The sequence below is a fragment of the Pelodiscus sinensis genome, chromosome 17 (assembly GCF_052426305.1).
Source record: "Pelodiscus sinensis isolate ZL-2025 chromosome 17, ASM5242630v1, whole genome shotgun sequence".
In the NCBI taxonomy this organism is placed as follows: Eukaryota; Metazoa; Chordata; order Testudines; family Trionychidae; genus Pelodiscus; species Pelodiscus sinensis.
The window spans coordinates 2,744,212-2,761,292 of NC_143068.1; the positions used below are offsets into that span (position 1 = coordinate 2,744,212).

Here is a 17,081-nt window from a genome sequence, read left to right on the forward strand (position 1 = left end):
ACATTTTACCTTTTTACTATTGTCTTAAACTTAGTCTCTTTCTGTCTGTCACTCAGGAGCATTATAGTTGTTTTTTGAGATGGTACATTTATTGAGTGAAGTATAAGGAATCTGGAAAACTATGGAAAGAAAGTCTGGGGAGATACCATTTATCTATTTGGCACAGAGATAGAATTGGACTCAAATGCATGCCTGCTTTCCAGTCAAATGACTAGAGACAATGTCAGCCATGAAACAGCTTTAAAGAACGGTTTACTTTTTACAAATGAAGGCACTTTTAAACCACAACAAAAAAACTCTAAAAAAATCTAACCGCCTGTCAAACCGTTCAAGTCCAAAATTGTCTCTGCTCTATCAAAATTTGCATCTATTCTGGGTCAAATGTATTAAATCCAATGTAATACTTAAAATTTTAATATAAAAATGAAATCTAATCATAATTAACAAAGTGTCAGCAGTACTACTTTAATTTAAGATTACAGAAACTGAAAGATAGCATATTCCTAAAATGCTGGGTTCACATGATGAAAAATTAAAACCAAGGGACTGAATTAATGCATCATCCCATACTGCTGAGTGACCTGTACTATTTGGCAGTCCATCCTAGCCTAATTTTCTGGATGAATATAATTCCTCATGCAAAGATTTAAGCACAATTGGCTCTGGTTATATAAAATCTAAATCAAGATCTCTTTTCACGCCAGGGTCGTTTTTCCTGGGCTGGGCTCAGGCCTATGATTACCTCTGCACAAATATATCTGGTCAGTAACCCAAGATTGGAAGTTGATCAACCCTTAACATATTACATACAAAAGATATACTAATCTTAACTGTAATCTGCATGAGCTCCTTTTATCTTTTGTTATGCCTTTTATAACACCGCAGTCTTCATTCTTAAAACTTTCAAAAGGCAAAGCACCTCTCTCAGAGCAGTGTAAACCTGCACAAAGTTAGTCTGTTATCAAAACCCTTGGGGACTTGGGAACTTTCCCTTCATTGTTGATTACCAATGTGAATATACAAACTGAACTTTCTCCTTTATAATCAATTTCATACATCAGATTTCCCATTCTGTTACCAGATAAATTGGGTGAGACTAGAACATGTGACTTAACTTCTTTCTTCCATTGAAAATTCTGATGCATCAAAATCCTGGAATGCTCAGTAACCAAGCTAATTACAACTTGAGTAAAATACTCAGAGCTCAAGAAAAGAATTGTACATTAAAAGACAGTTGAAGTTTGTAAGTACAATATGCTTACAGAAACTTTGAACAGAAAAGTACAATACAGAATTACCTTATGGCTCTAAGCTTAGAATCATAAGTTTAAAATCAGACTGTTTATATACAGCATAAAATACACAAGTTTTCCTCATCTTGATAAAACAAACCTATCAAAATTGTCTTTCATTAACATTTTAGCTGTAGGAGTTTTGCTGGAATTTTACATAATGCCATTGGAACACAGCTAAAGCTATACATATAACAGCTACAAAAATCCTATGTACAAACACGCCTCCTTTGGTTGGGCTTACATTCTGTGTAGATACTACACAACATATGAGAGTACACTTGTCAGAAAAAATACAAAAATCCTAAAGAACAGAAACTGTAAGTTCATTAAATGAATGATCACACATGGTTACAGCAGTAACCGATGGCTAAAGCCCAAACCTGTTTAATCACTACTGATACAACCTAGCCCTTCTCAGTTAAGATACAGTATCTATGACTATGTAGCACTGCGGAGCCGTGCAGAAGGAAGGAGTGCTTCAGATCTGTTTCCAGGGGCAGCATTCACTGCTCTGGTAGCACAGTTCAGAAGTGGCTCGCAAACAGCCTCCCAACATTCTAGAAGTTTAGGCCTCTGCAGTTGTACTAGATAATTTAATTTCCAAAGGATAAGAAATATACTGAATGCATGTCACAATATTCGCTTTAGCTGACATCTGAAAGTAGCTGGAGTACAGCATTTTATTAGTTATATTCAGCTATAAAAGCCAAAAATTAACCCTGCTCAAATCACACTCTCAAGTCTCTGATAAAAGGTGACTTTTTTCATGTGCTATAGAATGCAGAGTGAAGAACAGACGGGTTTACCTAATCCTTAATGTAGTAAAACAAACAAGCTTTCTCCCGATCTGTCGACATTGAAGTAACACATAAGAGTCTATATGCTTTATGTAAAAATCAAAAGGCACTTGAGGTGTTTCCTCGCAAACAGACCCCCAAAGGCTACGGACAGTGATTACCCCTGCTTTCCCACAGCCAGTCAATTCAATTTAAAAAACTAGAACCACTGCAATTAGAAGCTGACCCTTTTGCTCCAAGCAGAACTGCGACACTAGCAGGTTAGAGGTGAAGATCTGACTCCCCGTCATCCCTATGCATAAAGCCCACAGGTCCTGTGTCGGGGGGTGAGTCTTGGCTACATGTGCAGGGGTGGGCGGGGAAGTTACCTGATTGCTGCCACAGGCCAAACAGGGTTGCGGACAGACTGGCCAAGCCCCTCAGCAAAGTGTGTGTGTGTGTGGGGGGGGGGGGGGGGGTGCACTGGAACATGGAAGGGGCAGGGGTGGGAGCTAGTCTCCACCACAGCTTGTGATGTCCAGGGCACCAGTGGGAATTTAAAAAGCCTGGGACTCTGGCTGCTACTGCGATAGCAGTGCCAGTGACTGGGAGCGTTGAGGCCTCTTCAATTGCAGGGCCCTAGAGAAGCTGTCCCTTTTACCTCCTCCCCTGGCAGTGGCTCTGCCTGAACCCAGCTCCCTGCTTGCTGCAGGCTGGAGCACTCTGACTTATAGAGAGCCTCACAGCCAAGTGAGGCATTTAACCCCTTCTCTGCTGGACTCTCCCATGGTGAAGGGACGGGGTGAGTGCAGGGGGGCCTGGGCTAGAGGTGGGAACAAGTCATGTGGGATCCCATTCATTCTAAGGACGGCGCCGCTGACACGGCTCAAAGAACCATTTCTACATGCTGATCAGCAGATAGATTCATAGCGCGTCTGACTACAATAAAACCAATAGCCTCTAACTCTCCACAGTCAGTCAGGAGACAGTCCAATTTTACACATTAATTAGTAAACAGCTTGCACGCACCCCATCTGGAAAACTGGCAATACTGCCTTCCAAATGCGATAAACGTTGGGGGCTTCAGCTCCTTGTAGAGATTAGTGATTTGCTCTTTCACTGACAACATCCTGAAGACGTTTTAGTAAGACATCATCATTTTCCTGGCAGAGTCGTTTTGCTGGAGACTCACTGTCACTGTCAATCGTAATTGCTCGTTTCTTACTCCTGTGTTCGCCTTGTTTGATCATATTGTTGATGTCTTTCAAGCTCTGTCAATGAGAAGATGGTTTTAGTAATCAATAAGTATTCAAGCCACTGGACAAAGCACCTTCCAACTGTGGAGCACCAAGTGATTTACACCGCGTCTGTGACTGCAAGACCAGTTTGAAGAAAGCCTTTGCAGCACTCTTCTGAAAACTCCCAGAGCCATTCAGAAATCTGGAAGAGGGAGAAATCTTTAAGCTCTGCGGTCGTTAGAGGTCTTATGTGATGCTCTTACCTTAGAAGGGCCCCCGTTAAACTTGTACAGTAGAGAAGTCTGAGGTGTCAGGCAGGCTCCATTCTTGTGTGGGGAAACATACACGGAGTGCTGCTGAGATATCCGCCGAGGAGACACAGGTTGCTGTTTAATGTTGGGGAACGGAGAAAGTGGAGGGGCTTCCATCTTAAAAAAAAAAGGCACACCCAGCATTTGTATGTAGGGATTTACCAGCAGCACATTTCAAAGAATAAACTTCAAAAATAAACACAAAGCACACCCATGCCCGTGCTTAGCAATGTATCCTTTTGGGCCTTCTGTCCCAGGTTATAGCTACATTCTAATATTCCAATTCAGTATTCAGTCTACAAATCACAAAAGAAATAATATTATTTTTCAGCCGTTTCACATAGATAACCTAAGGGACATTTAACTGCCCCTCAGTTTCCCCCTTGTCCGTTTCGGCTCCATTTCCACGGATAGCCTGTTAGAAGGGCAGACATGCAATTTTGCTGATGCAGTATGTTATAGCTCACAACGATGTGACTGTTTTATTTATGCAAACATGTAGACACTAGGGATAGAACAGGATAACCATTTACATGGTTACATGCAGGCTCCCGCCCTGCTCCTGGGAAGTCAGCTTCCACTCTGCACTGCTGGCTCTGACACAGAGGCAGAAGCACGAGGTGAGGGCCGGTGTGTGCCGGGAGTTGGCTTTTACCTGTCATCCTGCTCCTGGGGAACTGGCTGCTGCCCTGTGCTGCTGCCTCTGATACAAAGACAACAGCGTGGAGCAGCAGACAGTGCACATCGGGAGCTGGCTTAAAAGCTGGCCCCCGGCGCTCACCAGCTCCCAGGGAGCTGACTACCAGCCTGTGCTGCAGGTGTGTATAACTGATGAATTTTTCAGTGGTTCCATGGTTAGCCAATTACCCACATTTTAACATTCCTAGTAGAAACACACAATCAGACGATGAGGCGGATCCATTTTATGTTGCGTGTCAGAGGGTGGGTTAGAACCCTGATGGGCTGCATGTGGCCACGAGTCACAGGTTGCCACTACCGATCTACAGACATTTGATGCCTAAAAGGAAATAGAACAGCCACTCAGCATGTATGCTCACTATCAAAAATTAGAAGCATTTTACATACTATGTGATCCTGGTTTGTGACATCATATTTGAGTGCAAATGATTTTACTCTTCCTACATAGACTGTGTTGTAAAATTTTATCAGATCTCCTCTCTCCTCCTTTCCCGAGTCACTGGAGTTCTCTGGTATTGATCTTATACGTGAATGATACACTTTCCCAGGAGAGTCTATCATAGTAGAAAACAAGAGAAAATGTCACAGATTTCAAATTCTTAATGTCAGCAATCTAAATTAGATTCTTAAGATACAAGCTAATACACAGCCAGTCACACTTCATATAAAGATTCCACTTACAGAGTTAGTACATGATAAAAAGAGTACTTGCCTGGTGTGATAACTGATGGTTAGGCCTGTGGCTGCTCCACTGTAGGCGTCTATGCACTCCGTACTAAGAGATTTGTGGCAGCAGAACCTGGTTGGGTCATGCATACATCATCTTGTGCTGCTCCGGTGGTTACATAGCGCTGCATAACCAGCCAGCCCTCAGTTCCTTCTCTACCACTGAGAATCTGTGAAACCCCAAAGTGAAGGGGAGAAGGAAGGCTAGTGAAGCATCCACAGGGACAACCAACTCAAAGAACCTCAGTTACTGCAGCAGATAAGAAACCTTTTCATCTTCTCTCTGGAACGTCCCAGTGGGTGCTCCACTTTTGGTGATTGTTGGGCGCTGCCCCTCATGGAAGGGAGGAGCTTTGGAGTTCTGTTATTGTTGGTGGATAATACTGAGACCAAAGCAAGTGCCTAATGTGGATTCTTGCTCCCCTGCGCAGCATTTTGTCAATGTGTGGACTGATGTGCAAGTTGCTGCTCTGCTAATGTTGATAATGGAGACGTTGATAAGAAAAGCTATGGATGCTGAAAGAGCTCTGGTACAATGTGTGAAGCTTTTGATAACAAAGGTGGATGCATCCTGATAACCACTTGCCTATTTTAGAATCATAGAACCCCAGGGCTAGAAGAGCCCTCAGAAGTCACTGAGTCCAGCCCCCTACCCAAAGCAGGACTAATCCCTCAATTATCCCAGCCAGGGCTTTGTCAAGCCGGGACTTAAAAACCTCTAGGGATGGAGATTCCACCCCCTCCCTAGGGAACCCAGCCCAGTGCTTCCCCACCCGCCTAGTGAAACAGTTTTTCCTAATATCCAACCTAGACACACCCCTCACTGTACAACCATTGCTCCTTGTTCTGCCATCTGCCACCACTGAGAACAGCCTCTCTCCATCCTCTTTGGAACCCCCACCTTCAGGAAGTTGCAGGCTGCTATCAAATCCCCCCTCACTCTTCTCTTCTGCAGATTAACTAAAGCCAAATCCCTCAGTCTCTCCTCATGGGTCATGTGCACCATCCCCCTCATCATTTTAATTGCCCTCCACTGGACCCTCTCTAATGTGCCCACATCCTTTCTATACTGAGGGGCCCAGAACTGGACACAATACTCCAGATGAGGCCTCACCAGAGCTGAATAAAGGGGAATAATCACTTCTCTGGATCTGCTGGCAATGCTCCTTCTAATTCACCCTAATATGCCATTAGCCTTCTTGGCTACAAGGGCACCCTGTTGACTCCTATCCAGTTTCTGATCCACTGTAACCCCCAGGTCCTTTTCTGCAGAATGCTACTTAAGCCAGTTGGTCCCCAGCTTGGTCTCAATTATTGGGATTCTTCCGTCCCAAGGGCAGGACTCTGCACTTCTCCTTGTTGAACCTCACCAGATTTCTTTTGGCCCAATCCTCCAATTTCTCTAGGTCACTATTCCTGCCCTCCAACATATCTACCATTCCCCCAACTTAGTGTCATCCACAAACTTGTGAGGGTGCAATCCATCCCCTCATCCAGGTCATTGATAAAGATGTTGAACAAAAACAGTCCTAGAATTGATCCTTGGGGCACTCCACTTGAAACCAACTGGCAACCAGACATCAAGCTGTTGATCACTACCTGTTGGGCCCGACTATCTAGCCAGCTTTCTATCCACCTTACAATCCATACTCCCTTAACTTGTTAGAAAGAACATCCACTGGCTTCCCCATGTCCACAGAGCTGGTTACCTCATCATAGAAGCTAATCAGGTTGGTCAGGCCTGACTGGTCCTTGGTGAATCCATGTTGACTATTCCTGATCACTTTCCCCTCTTCCAAGTGCTTCAAAATGGATTCAGGGACTGAGGTAAGGCTGACTGGTCTGTAGTTCCCTGGATTGTCCTCGTCCCTTTTTTAAAGATGGGCACTACATTTGCCTTTTCCCAGTCATCTGGGACCTCTCCCAATATACACGACTTTTCAAAGATAATGGCCAAAGGCTCTGCTTTGACATTTGCCAATTTCCTCAGTACCCTCGGCTGCATTAAATCCAAACCCATGGATTTGTGTATGTCTAGGAGATGGTTTCTCTCATTGAATGTTGTGTTATAGAGACAAACACAGGTTGAACCTCTGAAATCTGGACTTCTCTGGTCCAGCAAGACACCTGTTCCGGCACTGTCAATGACCCGCTGGTTACTCTGGGGCTGGAGCACAATCAGGGAAAAACCAGCTGGCTGGGGCCAGGAGCATTGCCGGACAATGGAAGAGCAACAGGCAAGAGTAGCTGCTCTCCAGCACTGGGAAGAGCAGAATCCCAGGAGCCAGCAGCCAGGAGCGGTGCCCTCTTCAGCAAATTCCCTGTTTTAGGACTGGTCAGGTCCCAAGGGTGGCTGGACTAGGGAGGCTCAACCTGTAATTCTGGTGACTTTCTCAATGGTTCTGTTCCTTCAGTGTAGAAAGCTAATGTTTTTCTAATGTCCAGAGCGTGGACTAATGCCTCTCCTTTGTCTATATGTAACTGTGGAAAGAAAAAACAGGGAAGTAAAAGGATTGATTCAGATGAAAGGGGAGAGGGGGCAACCTTGGCTAGGAATTTGGGATGTGGTCTTAAGGTAACTTTATCTTTAAAGACAGTTGTGTATGAGGGTGTGCCATTAGGGCACCTAGCTCCTCCAACCATCTGGTGGGTGCGATGGTGATGAGGAAAGTCATTTTCATAGACAGGTAGAGCAGTAAGCAAGTGGTTAAGTGGCTCACAATTTTCCCATAACTCCATGTATGATGAGATGAGCAACCACAGGAGGTGGGGTCTACTTCAGGATAAGTGTTCTCAGTGCCCTGGAGGAAATGATTAGTTGTTGGATAGGCAAATACGGTGACCCTTATTTGCTGTGATGGCATTTATGGAGCTCTCCACTTTTTTCAGTTCTAATATGTAAACCAATACCCTTCATGAAGGGGAAGATGTTGGTAAAACACGTCTCTCTTGGCAACAAGTTCCAAACCATTTCAACTTATGGGTATATGTCTTTCTTGTGCTTGTTCTTCAGCTGTTCATTAGGATGTCTTTTATTTCCTCTGAATAGACCATCTCAGCTTCTCTCAGGGTGTGTCTACACAGCACCCTAAACTTGAAATAAGATATGCAATTTGTGGTATACAAATTGCGTACCTTATTTCAAAACTATTTTGAAATGTGGCGTGTCTACACTGTGCCAAATTTCAAAACACCACACTATTTCCAGCCATCCCTTATTCCTTGTACGACAAGGTTTACCAGAATGGTGAAATAGTGTGCCTGTTATTTCGAAAAATATTTCAAAATAATGGGTGGCTTCTGTAGATGTGTGGTAGCTATTTCAGGATGCCTCCGGAATCCCGAAATATCTGTGCAGTATAGACGTACCCTGAGATATGGACAAACTAGATCTTAAGGTGGAAGTACTACAAGGTTGGGATGGTGGATGTGTCCTGCATCTTGTGACAGGCGGTGAGATACTGGGGGAAGGATTTGACCAGTGTTCCCTCTAATTTTTCCCACCCGAGAAGACAGAATTTTGTTATGTGCACCAATAAGGAGGTGATGTGCAACACATGTTCATATTAGTGCACATAAAGTTAATGTGGTGGGGATGGGCCAAGAGGTTCACAGAATGGGAACATGCTCAGGCCGGGGACAAGAGATTGCAGTACAAGGCTCACTGGGGTGCGGATTCTGGGGTGTGACCAGGGATGAAGGGCTCAGGGCTGAAGCAGAGGATTGGAGTGCAGGGGCATGAGGGCTCCAGCTGGGAATACAGGCTACAGGGTGGGGTTGGGTTCAGGAAAATTTTGGGGTGAAGGAGGGTGTTCTGGGGCTATTGTGAGGTGAGAGGATCACCCCCATCTCTCTCCCTAGCACCAGCACCTGGACTGGGTGGGTGAACGCCAGGCTGCTGGGGCTAGATGGGGGGCAGGGATGAGGCCAGATCCAGGCCAGGCTGCTTATGGCAGGGTCTGGACTGGAGCCCAATGGCCTCAGCCAGTTGGAGAGTGGGCTAGTTTGGGTCCAGGGAAGGGGTAGTCCTCCCCCAAAGGCCACAAGTTCCTGGTCTGCAAAGCTTTGTTGAGTGACTGTGGAGTGCAAAATAGGGAATTGTGTTGTTGTTCAGACGTGCAGCTTACAGGGACCTTAGGATTTGACGCTGGTGCATCGCCATCTTTACCAGATATGGGAACCAGGCTTGTCAAGGTGATGTAGGTGCTATTCGAATGACTCTGGATTTGTCCCTTTTGATCTTGTGTATGACCCAAGATTAAGAGGAAGGGGGTGGGGTACATTAACTGTGCATCCCATCTGATGAGGAGAGTATTGCCTAGGAAATGGTGTCTTAGTCCTGCTCCAGAGCAATACTGAGGGCACTTGGTGTTCTGGGATGTTGCAAAGAATCCCTGTAGTTTGAATATAGCATGTCAAATTCTGGGATCCATCTTCCATTCACGACTCGGTAAGAACTCTCTGCTTAGCGAACCCGCTATTTGTTCTGACATCTCAGAACACTGTATGTTGATGTGGCTGATGCATCAGTTCCAGGGCTGTATTGCTGGTCCCAGAACAGACCCTTGAAAGACACCAGTTATCAATCCACGAGAGGATCTTTCGTCTTATCCCTCTTATCCCATGACAGTTCACTTTGCTTAAGAGCCTTTGGTGAGGGACCTTGTCAAAGGCTTTCTGGAAATCTAAGTACACTACATTCATTGGATGCGCCTTGTACAGACGCTTGTTGACCCCCCTCAAAGAATCTGAGTAGATTGGCGAGACATTAATTCCTTTTACAAACCTATGCTGACTCTTCCAACAAATTATTTTTATCTATGTTTCTGACAATTCTGTTCTTTAGTTTCAACCAGTGAGCCTGGTACTGAAGTCAGGCTTACCAGCCTGTGATTACCAGGATCATCTCTGGAGCTGTTTTGAAAATCTGGCGTCACATTAGCTATCTTCCAGTCATTTGGTGCAGAAGCTGATTTAAAGGACAGGTTACAGGCTATAGTTAATAGTATGCAATGGCTCTGCATTTTGAATCTGCCCGCCGACATGCTGAAGAGGAGGTGGCGCAGGAGGAAGGAGAGATTGGCTTCTAGTCATGGTCAGTAGCCTCCTGCTATATCTGGAAACATCTGTCCTCACTGTAATAGACCTTGTGGTTCAAGGATTGGCCTGATCAGCCACCTGCAGGTCCACAACTCCCATGGAAGATGATCATACTCGGCAACGAGTGATCGCCCATCATCAATAGCTCTGCAACTTCACATTTCAGTTCCTTCAGAACTCTTGGGTGAATAGTCCAGTTGACATATTACATTTAATTTCTCAATTTGTTCCAAAACACAAAACTCAGACACCTCAGTCTGGGACAGTTCCTCAGATCTGTCACTGAAAAAGAATGGCTCAGATTTGGGAATCTCCCTTACATCCCCAGATGTGAAGACCGATACAAGAATTCATTTAGTTTCTCCACAAAGGCCTTGAGTGCTCCTTTAGCAACTTGACTGTCCAGTGTTCACACTGGTTATTTAGGAGGGTTCTGCTTCTGATATACTTTAAAAAATTTTTTTTGCTATTACTTTAAATCTTTCGCTCTCTGGGAATTCCCAGTACTGGAAGGTTCTGGTGTCTTGCAATCTGATGTGCTCAGTTCCGAGACAAACTATAGTCAGGGATCACTTCTTCTTGTCAGATTCCTGGTATAGTGACATCTAGAACCACTTTTTGGTAACCTTTGTGGGTCAAAGGCTGCCACTGGTGAATGTTGGTCTGGAGGTGTCCTGGACTTTGGGTTCAAGGCCATTCTGATGAATTTCTCCATAACAGAGAGTTTGGTATTAGAGATCCCTAGCTTTTCTTGTTCAATTTACAGGAATGTGGACATTTTTGAGGAATGCGTGTCTTGCTGGGACAGTGGACATGCTGTGCATGTCCTTCAGAGACAGGGACTACAAGTCAGGCAGTGTTTGAAGCCTGGTGATCTGGGCATGCTGGAGATAGTCTATCTCAAACAAGAATGGAGCAGTAATTCTATAGGAGTAGAAAAGGAACCAAGGGACAGTGCAGGACAGTGATGGAGTGTGCTTGACCCAAATGGGCACTGCTACCACAAATTTCTGATTGCAAGTGTAGGGAGCATAGATACCATAAGTGGAGCATTCACAGAGACACTCCTCGAAGAAGAGATATGACAAGTTTGTAACAAATATGAGTAGTATGAAAGGGTTGAACAACCTATTGACCAGCTGTTCTCTATAACGGACTACAGGCAGTCCCCGGGTTACATGGATCCAACTTACATCGGATCCCTACTTACAAACGGGGTGAGGAAACCCCGCACTAGCTGCTTCCCCCCAGCAGACCAGGGAGACGCGAAGCTAGCGCCCCCCCAGCAGACCAGGGAGCGGCTTTTCTCAGCAGACACCTCAGCTTGAGAATAAAGGACTGAGGGAAGTGAGGTGTGGGAGAATAAAACTGAGCTCTGGAGAAATGTTTGGCTAGAGTTTCCCCTACAATATGTACCAGTTCCGACTTACATACAAATTCAACTTAAGAACAAACCTACAGTCCCTATCTTGTACGTAACCCGGGGACTGCCTGTACAACAGTTTAAAAAAAATCCACTATCCACCATTTATCAAATCTGTATAAACTATTTACAAATGGAGCCTTAACATATAAAGCGTGACCACACTGCCACCTATCCCACAAACATGTTATTCTTAGTGAAGAGGGTTACAATTCTTCTTGATGAGAGGGGGGAAGACCCGGTTGCTCAGACACACATTTATATTGCTAATTCTTCAGTCCAGAGACAGCATGAATAAAGTTTCCTACTTACCGATTTAAATCATTTTGATTACAATTAATCCACTATAGGGCAAGATAACCAAGGGCCCTGGCTCAGCATCTCTAACTTGCTGGACTAATGTCAAGATACTGACCACTCTGAAATGATTGGTCAACAGCTTTAGTATGCTGATCTACGTTATGTAAAGACCAAGACTTCTATGAGGCCACTCTAGCTTGCTAAGCTGATGTCAAAAGAGACAGTTCTCTGAAGTCAGTGGTTCAACATCCCACACTGACAAGATAATAGAGGCCCCAAAATGATTATACAATGTATAGACCAACTAAGGATAACTTTCCTGAATAAATTAGACTGTTATTGATCACTTTTACTGTTTGCAATGGTTAATGCCTTATCAAATGTGCAGAAGCAGAGAACAAGAAGAAAAGCATGTAGTCTATAGCATTAACCTATAAGCTTTTGCTTATCGGTTAATTGACTACACTATTACATCCCTAATCTACATAAGGGCAATAAGTGTTTTAATGGAAGAGATCTTCATTGTGCTTTCCTAAAGAAGTGAATCAAATCAATCTACCTTCTGACATTTTAAAAAGGTGTTTCTCATCAGTCTTTAGAGTATCCTATCACTCGCTCATTCCATGTATTAAACATTGTCTCAAGAGAGTTGCAATTACATAGAAATTATCATCAGCTGATCATTTAAAAATATTACGGTTCTACCAACCTAATTTTAAAACAGGGATTCTTAAAGCTATTGCGAAAGGTATCCTATCCCATGTCCTAGCTTACACAGCATCTATCAGCACCTGTCTCCTTATTTCAATACTGTTGTTTTTTTAAGGTTTATGATAAAATTAAATGCTAATGTTTTCCTCTTTGCAATTAGATGCAACTATTATACTGGCCTTTACCCTACACATTAGTTCTTTTAAAACCATTTTATGATAGCAAATTAATTTTATGAACTTACCACTACCTCTCATCTCCACATCTTGCGTTAAACTTGTATTTTCGGATGTGACCTCTTTGGGACTATTTTTCAACAAAACACTCCTGTACACCTACAGTACACAGGAAAAAATGCAGTTGTCAAGTAATACAAGAATCTCAAACTTACATTAAATCAAGAGTTCTCAGGTTAAAAGCGTATAATGTTCATTTTCCAATATTAGTATGAGTCTACTTGAAAGAGAACGTGTATCAAATCTTTATCTATAGGTAATACAGTGTTATTTACTCACATTGCTGTTTGCTTGTGGCTGGTTCCTGTAGCTTTTCATTATGTCCTGAAAAGTTCTTTCCTCTTTGGTCACCTGGAAAAGACAGAAACCCAAGAGGAACTACTTGAGACAAAACATGACTGTTATATTAGAACATGAGTATTTATGCTTATTTAATAGTTTTTTTCCAGCGTTTTTTGTATTTAATTTAGTCTGAAAAAAGTTATGAAGTAAAGAAAAGTAAACAATATTTAGAGTAGGAATAACTCTCATACTTTTACTGGCCTACAAAAAGTTGCTCTTCTGTTTAATGAACGGTCTACTTCAACTGCATTACAGAGAAAGGGAAAACTGTTCCACATTCAAGAACTCTTACTATGTTGAAAGACTTTGGGTTGATGTAGAATTTCACAGCAGTGAACCCTCATTTGCCTCTCTTCCTCCTCCTTACAAAACAACCTCTCAAAAGGAAAGGATAGGAAAGCAAATCCTACAAGAAATCAGCCTTACTTCAGCAGGGGAGAAAAATGAATATGTCTGATTCCAACATATTTTAATCTTGTATCGCTCAGCTTGTAAAGGCTATGACTTTAACAGGGTTCAAAAAAAGAGCTAGATAGATTCATGGAGGTTAGGTCCATCAATAGCTATTAGCCTGGATGGGTAGGAATGGTGTCCCTAGTCTCTGTTTGTCTGGAAATGGATGACAGGAGAGGGATCACGTAATGATTACTGTTGTGTTCCCTCCCTCTGGGGCATCCGGTATTGGCCACTGTCGGCAGACAGGATACTAGGCTAGATGGACCTTTGATGTGACCCAGTATGGCCGCTCTTATGTTCTAACTTGTGTAATTTTGCTATGATGTTGCATATTTCAGGAATATGCTTGTACATTTGATTTCAAATCAATACTGTACATTTTTCATGAGCATTATATGTAGTTTGACCTTATATGTTTTTAAACAATGGAGTTCTGACATGTGACTGTGACATGAGATCAGTTTTAGTTAACAATTCCTACTGCTCATCTGAGCTTGTAAAACTATTGTTCATTTAAGCTGAACCTTAAAAACTACTTTTCTCCCTTCCCCTTCAGAAGCTACCTCTGAACTGGAAATGAGAACAATTATTAAGTCTCAGTGGGCAAAGTAAAAATGTTAGTGATATCTGAAAATTGAATTTCTTAACCTTTGTAACTGCTATCTTATGTTCTGATGCAAGGTCAAACAGGGACACACACATCAGCTGTTTTAAGCTGTATCACCAATTTTAATAGCAAGCAATCAACAGTTTTGCAGTAGAACTATAAAAAAAAGTATCAAGGTCTGCTTGCTACAGTTGGGCTGTCAGGTCTCATTGCTCTGGAGGCAACACTTCAGAGAAAAGCAAGAATAATGCAGCTGGCACACCTACTCAGCAAGACAAGGGCACATGGAACTCACTCAATGATGGCATTTTTCCATGAACCCCATAGCAGTGTCCAAATTAATCTAAGAATTAAGAATTGTTTACAATTATTAAAAACAAAAGCAAGTGCAGGTTGAACCTCTCTAGTCCAGAAGTCTCTGATTCGGAAACATCTGTCGTCCGGAAAGACTTTAGTTGGCAGGATGTCCACCATCTATATATTTTGTGAGTCTATACAGTGCTACCAGACCATTTGTTGTTTTTTAAGCTTATCCTGTACAGACTAACTCGGCTATCCCATGAAGCACTTTTCATAGGTGTGGCCAAGTTTCCCATGCTCCCATAAAGCCCCAAGTCTTAGTTCTCAGTGTTCTGTGCTGTTAATTTAGCTCTAAGTTACCCTCAAATGTCCTCTAACAGCCCAGTAAGCAGCAGAAGTGTTGGTAATGCTGCTAGACAATATTGACCTCCCATGGTCCAGAAAATTCTCTGGTTTGGAACCGGTCAGGTCTTGAGGGGTGCAGACTAGAGAGGTTCAACCTGTAACTGTATTCCATGACAGCTCCATTCCACAGGTGATACCTCTTCTCATTTAGTCTTTCCTATGCAGGACTCACTGGGCAACTAAATGTAATATTCTCATCCCATTCAGCACAGTGGAGTCTTAGTCTATGACTACAGCTCCCAGCTGCTACAGCAATACAAAATAATTATACTGCCACCTTGCCTTGAGTTCTGGTTTAAAAATGAGTAGTAAAAATGAAGGGATATTAAATATTGGTTAGCTGAATAGTCAATAAACCTCAGGAATTCTTATCAGTTACTCGACTATTCTATAGTATCCAGGGGTGGGGCCAGCAGCCAATGCTCACTGGCCCCACTCCCGAGGAGCCCCCCTAGCATTCTGTGCTGCTGCCTCTGCACCAGAGGCAGCAGCATGGAGTGCCAGGCAGGAGCTAGTTAAGAAGGGGCACTGGTTTAAAAAACAGTTCCCCTCAGACTGGCTACTTATTGCTTGCTACTTATACCAGAGGCAGCAGCATGGGGCAGCAGCAGCAACCCCTGTCGGAGGTGCGGGGGGGAGGGAGAGCAGGGCTGAGCTCCTGGACATGGTGGGAGCCAGAACTGAGCCGGGCTGTCTGCCTGCCTGGCTCCTAATACACTTTAAATGCAGAGCCACAGCGGGGCTATATACCGGGCCCAGCGCAAGCCAGACCTGAGCCAGGCTGCTGGCCAGGCTGCTAAAAAATTTACTGGTGGGTGGGAATGATGTGTGTAGTCTATAGCATTAACTGATAAGCTTTTGCTTATTGGTTAGTCAACTACACTATTACCTCCCTAGTCCTCTGGCACCTTAGAAACGAACAAAAACTATATATTATCATGAGCTTTCATTGGTAAGATCCACTTCCTCAGATGAGTTGGCTTTTGTTTTTCACCTAAGTGTTTAGCAGTCGGAAGTGTGTGAAACTGGATTACAAAACTCACTTGTGTATTAAGTTGGGCTGTTTATAGCACCTCAAAACATAATGTGAACAAGCTTGCACAGTGTTTCCTGTAAGCTGGGCGCTTCTGCAGCTGCTCAGGTGAGATTCAAATGCTGCCCAGCTGATTAGCGGAGCGCCACAGTTACTTTTTTTGTTTCTACAGGTGATGCACATTCACATGTGCCTTGGTGCAGATAAAAAAATTATTGTATACATGGATGGAACAAATTTGCATGCAGATGAATCCCTTTTTATTTCTTAGCAAAACATTTTATTGCTAAGAAACTCTTAGCTAGGTTCCTCAACCTTAATATCATGTGTTTGCAACTACGAGAAGAATTATTTTTCTGAAAAAAGTGAAGTGTGGCTATATAAAAGTAAATTATTCCGTGTAGGTGTGAGCCCCAGCAGCCTTTGAGTTAGCGCTCTGCATAACTACATAATTGCACCTGACTATTTTTAGTGATAGTCTCCCGCTTCATGGACTAAATAAGCTAAGCAATGTGAGGTAATCCCTTTTGGAGACAGACTACAACCAGTTTCCCTTATGTCACGTGGCTGCCTATCTAGGGCCATGCGGACACTCATGGCTGAGGCAGGGGGAGGTGCCTCTCCCCCAGTCCCCAAACCTGCTGCAAGAGGCAGAAGTGCCTCTCCCCATAGTACCATCCTATAGCCTGGACCCCCAGCTGTAGCCCTCACTCCAACACTCTCTGACCCAGCCCTGAGTTCTCTCCTGCACCGTGAACCTCTCATCCCTGGCCTCACCCCAGAGTCTGCACCCCAGTTGGAGCCCTCACTTCTCTCCACAACTCTGAGCTCCCACCCCCACTCCAAACGCCTCAGCCCCACACCCACCAAACATTACTTCCACATCGGTGCACAGAACACAATTCATTCCACACATGCATGGGAAAAATTAGAGGGAAGATTGACTATAACTATGTCCTGTCAACTGAACAGTGTGAATGGGCAAACAAAAAAAAGGAGCACTATCCAGTCCTGAGTCAAAAGTACTTTCGAGATAGGACCTTCAGGGAGGATATATAGAGCAAAGGAAAGAAAGACTTCCGGGCTTCATCAAACCTCTCAGAAGCAATTTCACTCCCCAGTA

General features: G+C 43.7%; 1 protein-coding gene across 4 annotated transcripts in view; it reads right to left on the bottom strand.

Moving 5' to 3' along the window:
• Positions 1 to 234: 234 nt before the first annotated feature.
• RBL1 (RB transcriptional corepressor like 1) overlaps positions 235 to 17,081 on the bottom strand; it is a 64,661-nt gene continuing 47,814 nt past the window's right edge. For 3 of the 4 annotated variants that reach the window (XM_075901475.2, XM_075901476.2, XM_075901477.2), the window contains 5 exons: positions 13,095 to 13,166; positions 12,824 to 12,914; positions 4,707 to 4,873; positions 3,573 to 3,737; positions 235 to 3,342 (listed from right to left, as the gene is read on the bottom strand). In XM_075901475.2, coding sequence (XP_075757590.2) covers positions 3,172 to 3,342; positions 3,573 to 3,737; positions 4,707 to 4,873; positions 12,824 to 12,914; positions 13,095 to 13,166 — 666 coding nt within the window. In that variant the 3' untranslated portion in view covers positions 235 to 3,171. Of the gene's footprint in view, positions 3,343 to 3,572; positions 3,738 to 4,706; positions 4,874 to 5,031; positions 5,216 to 12,823; positions 12,915 to 13,094; positions 13,167 to 17,081 lie in introns of those variants that run through there. The other variant, XR_012896578.2, reaches the window with a different exon arrangement.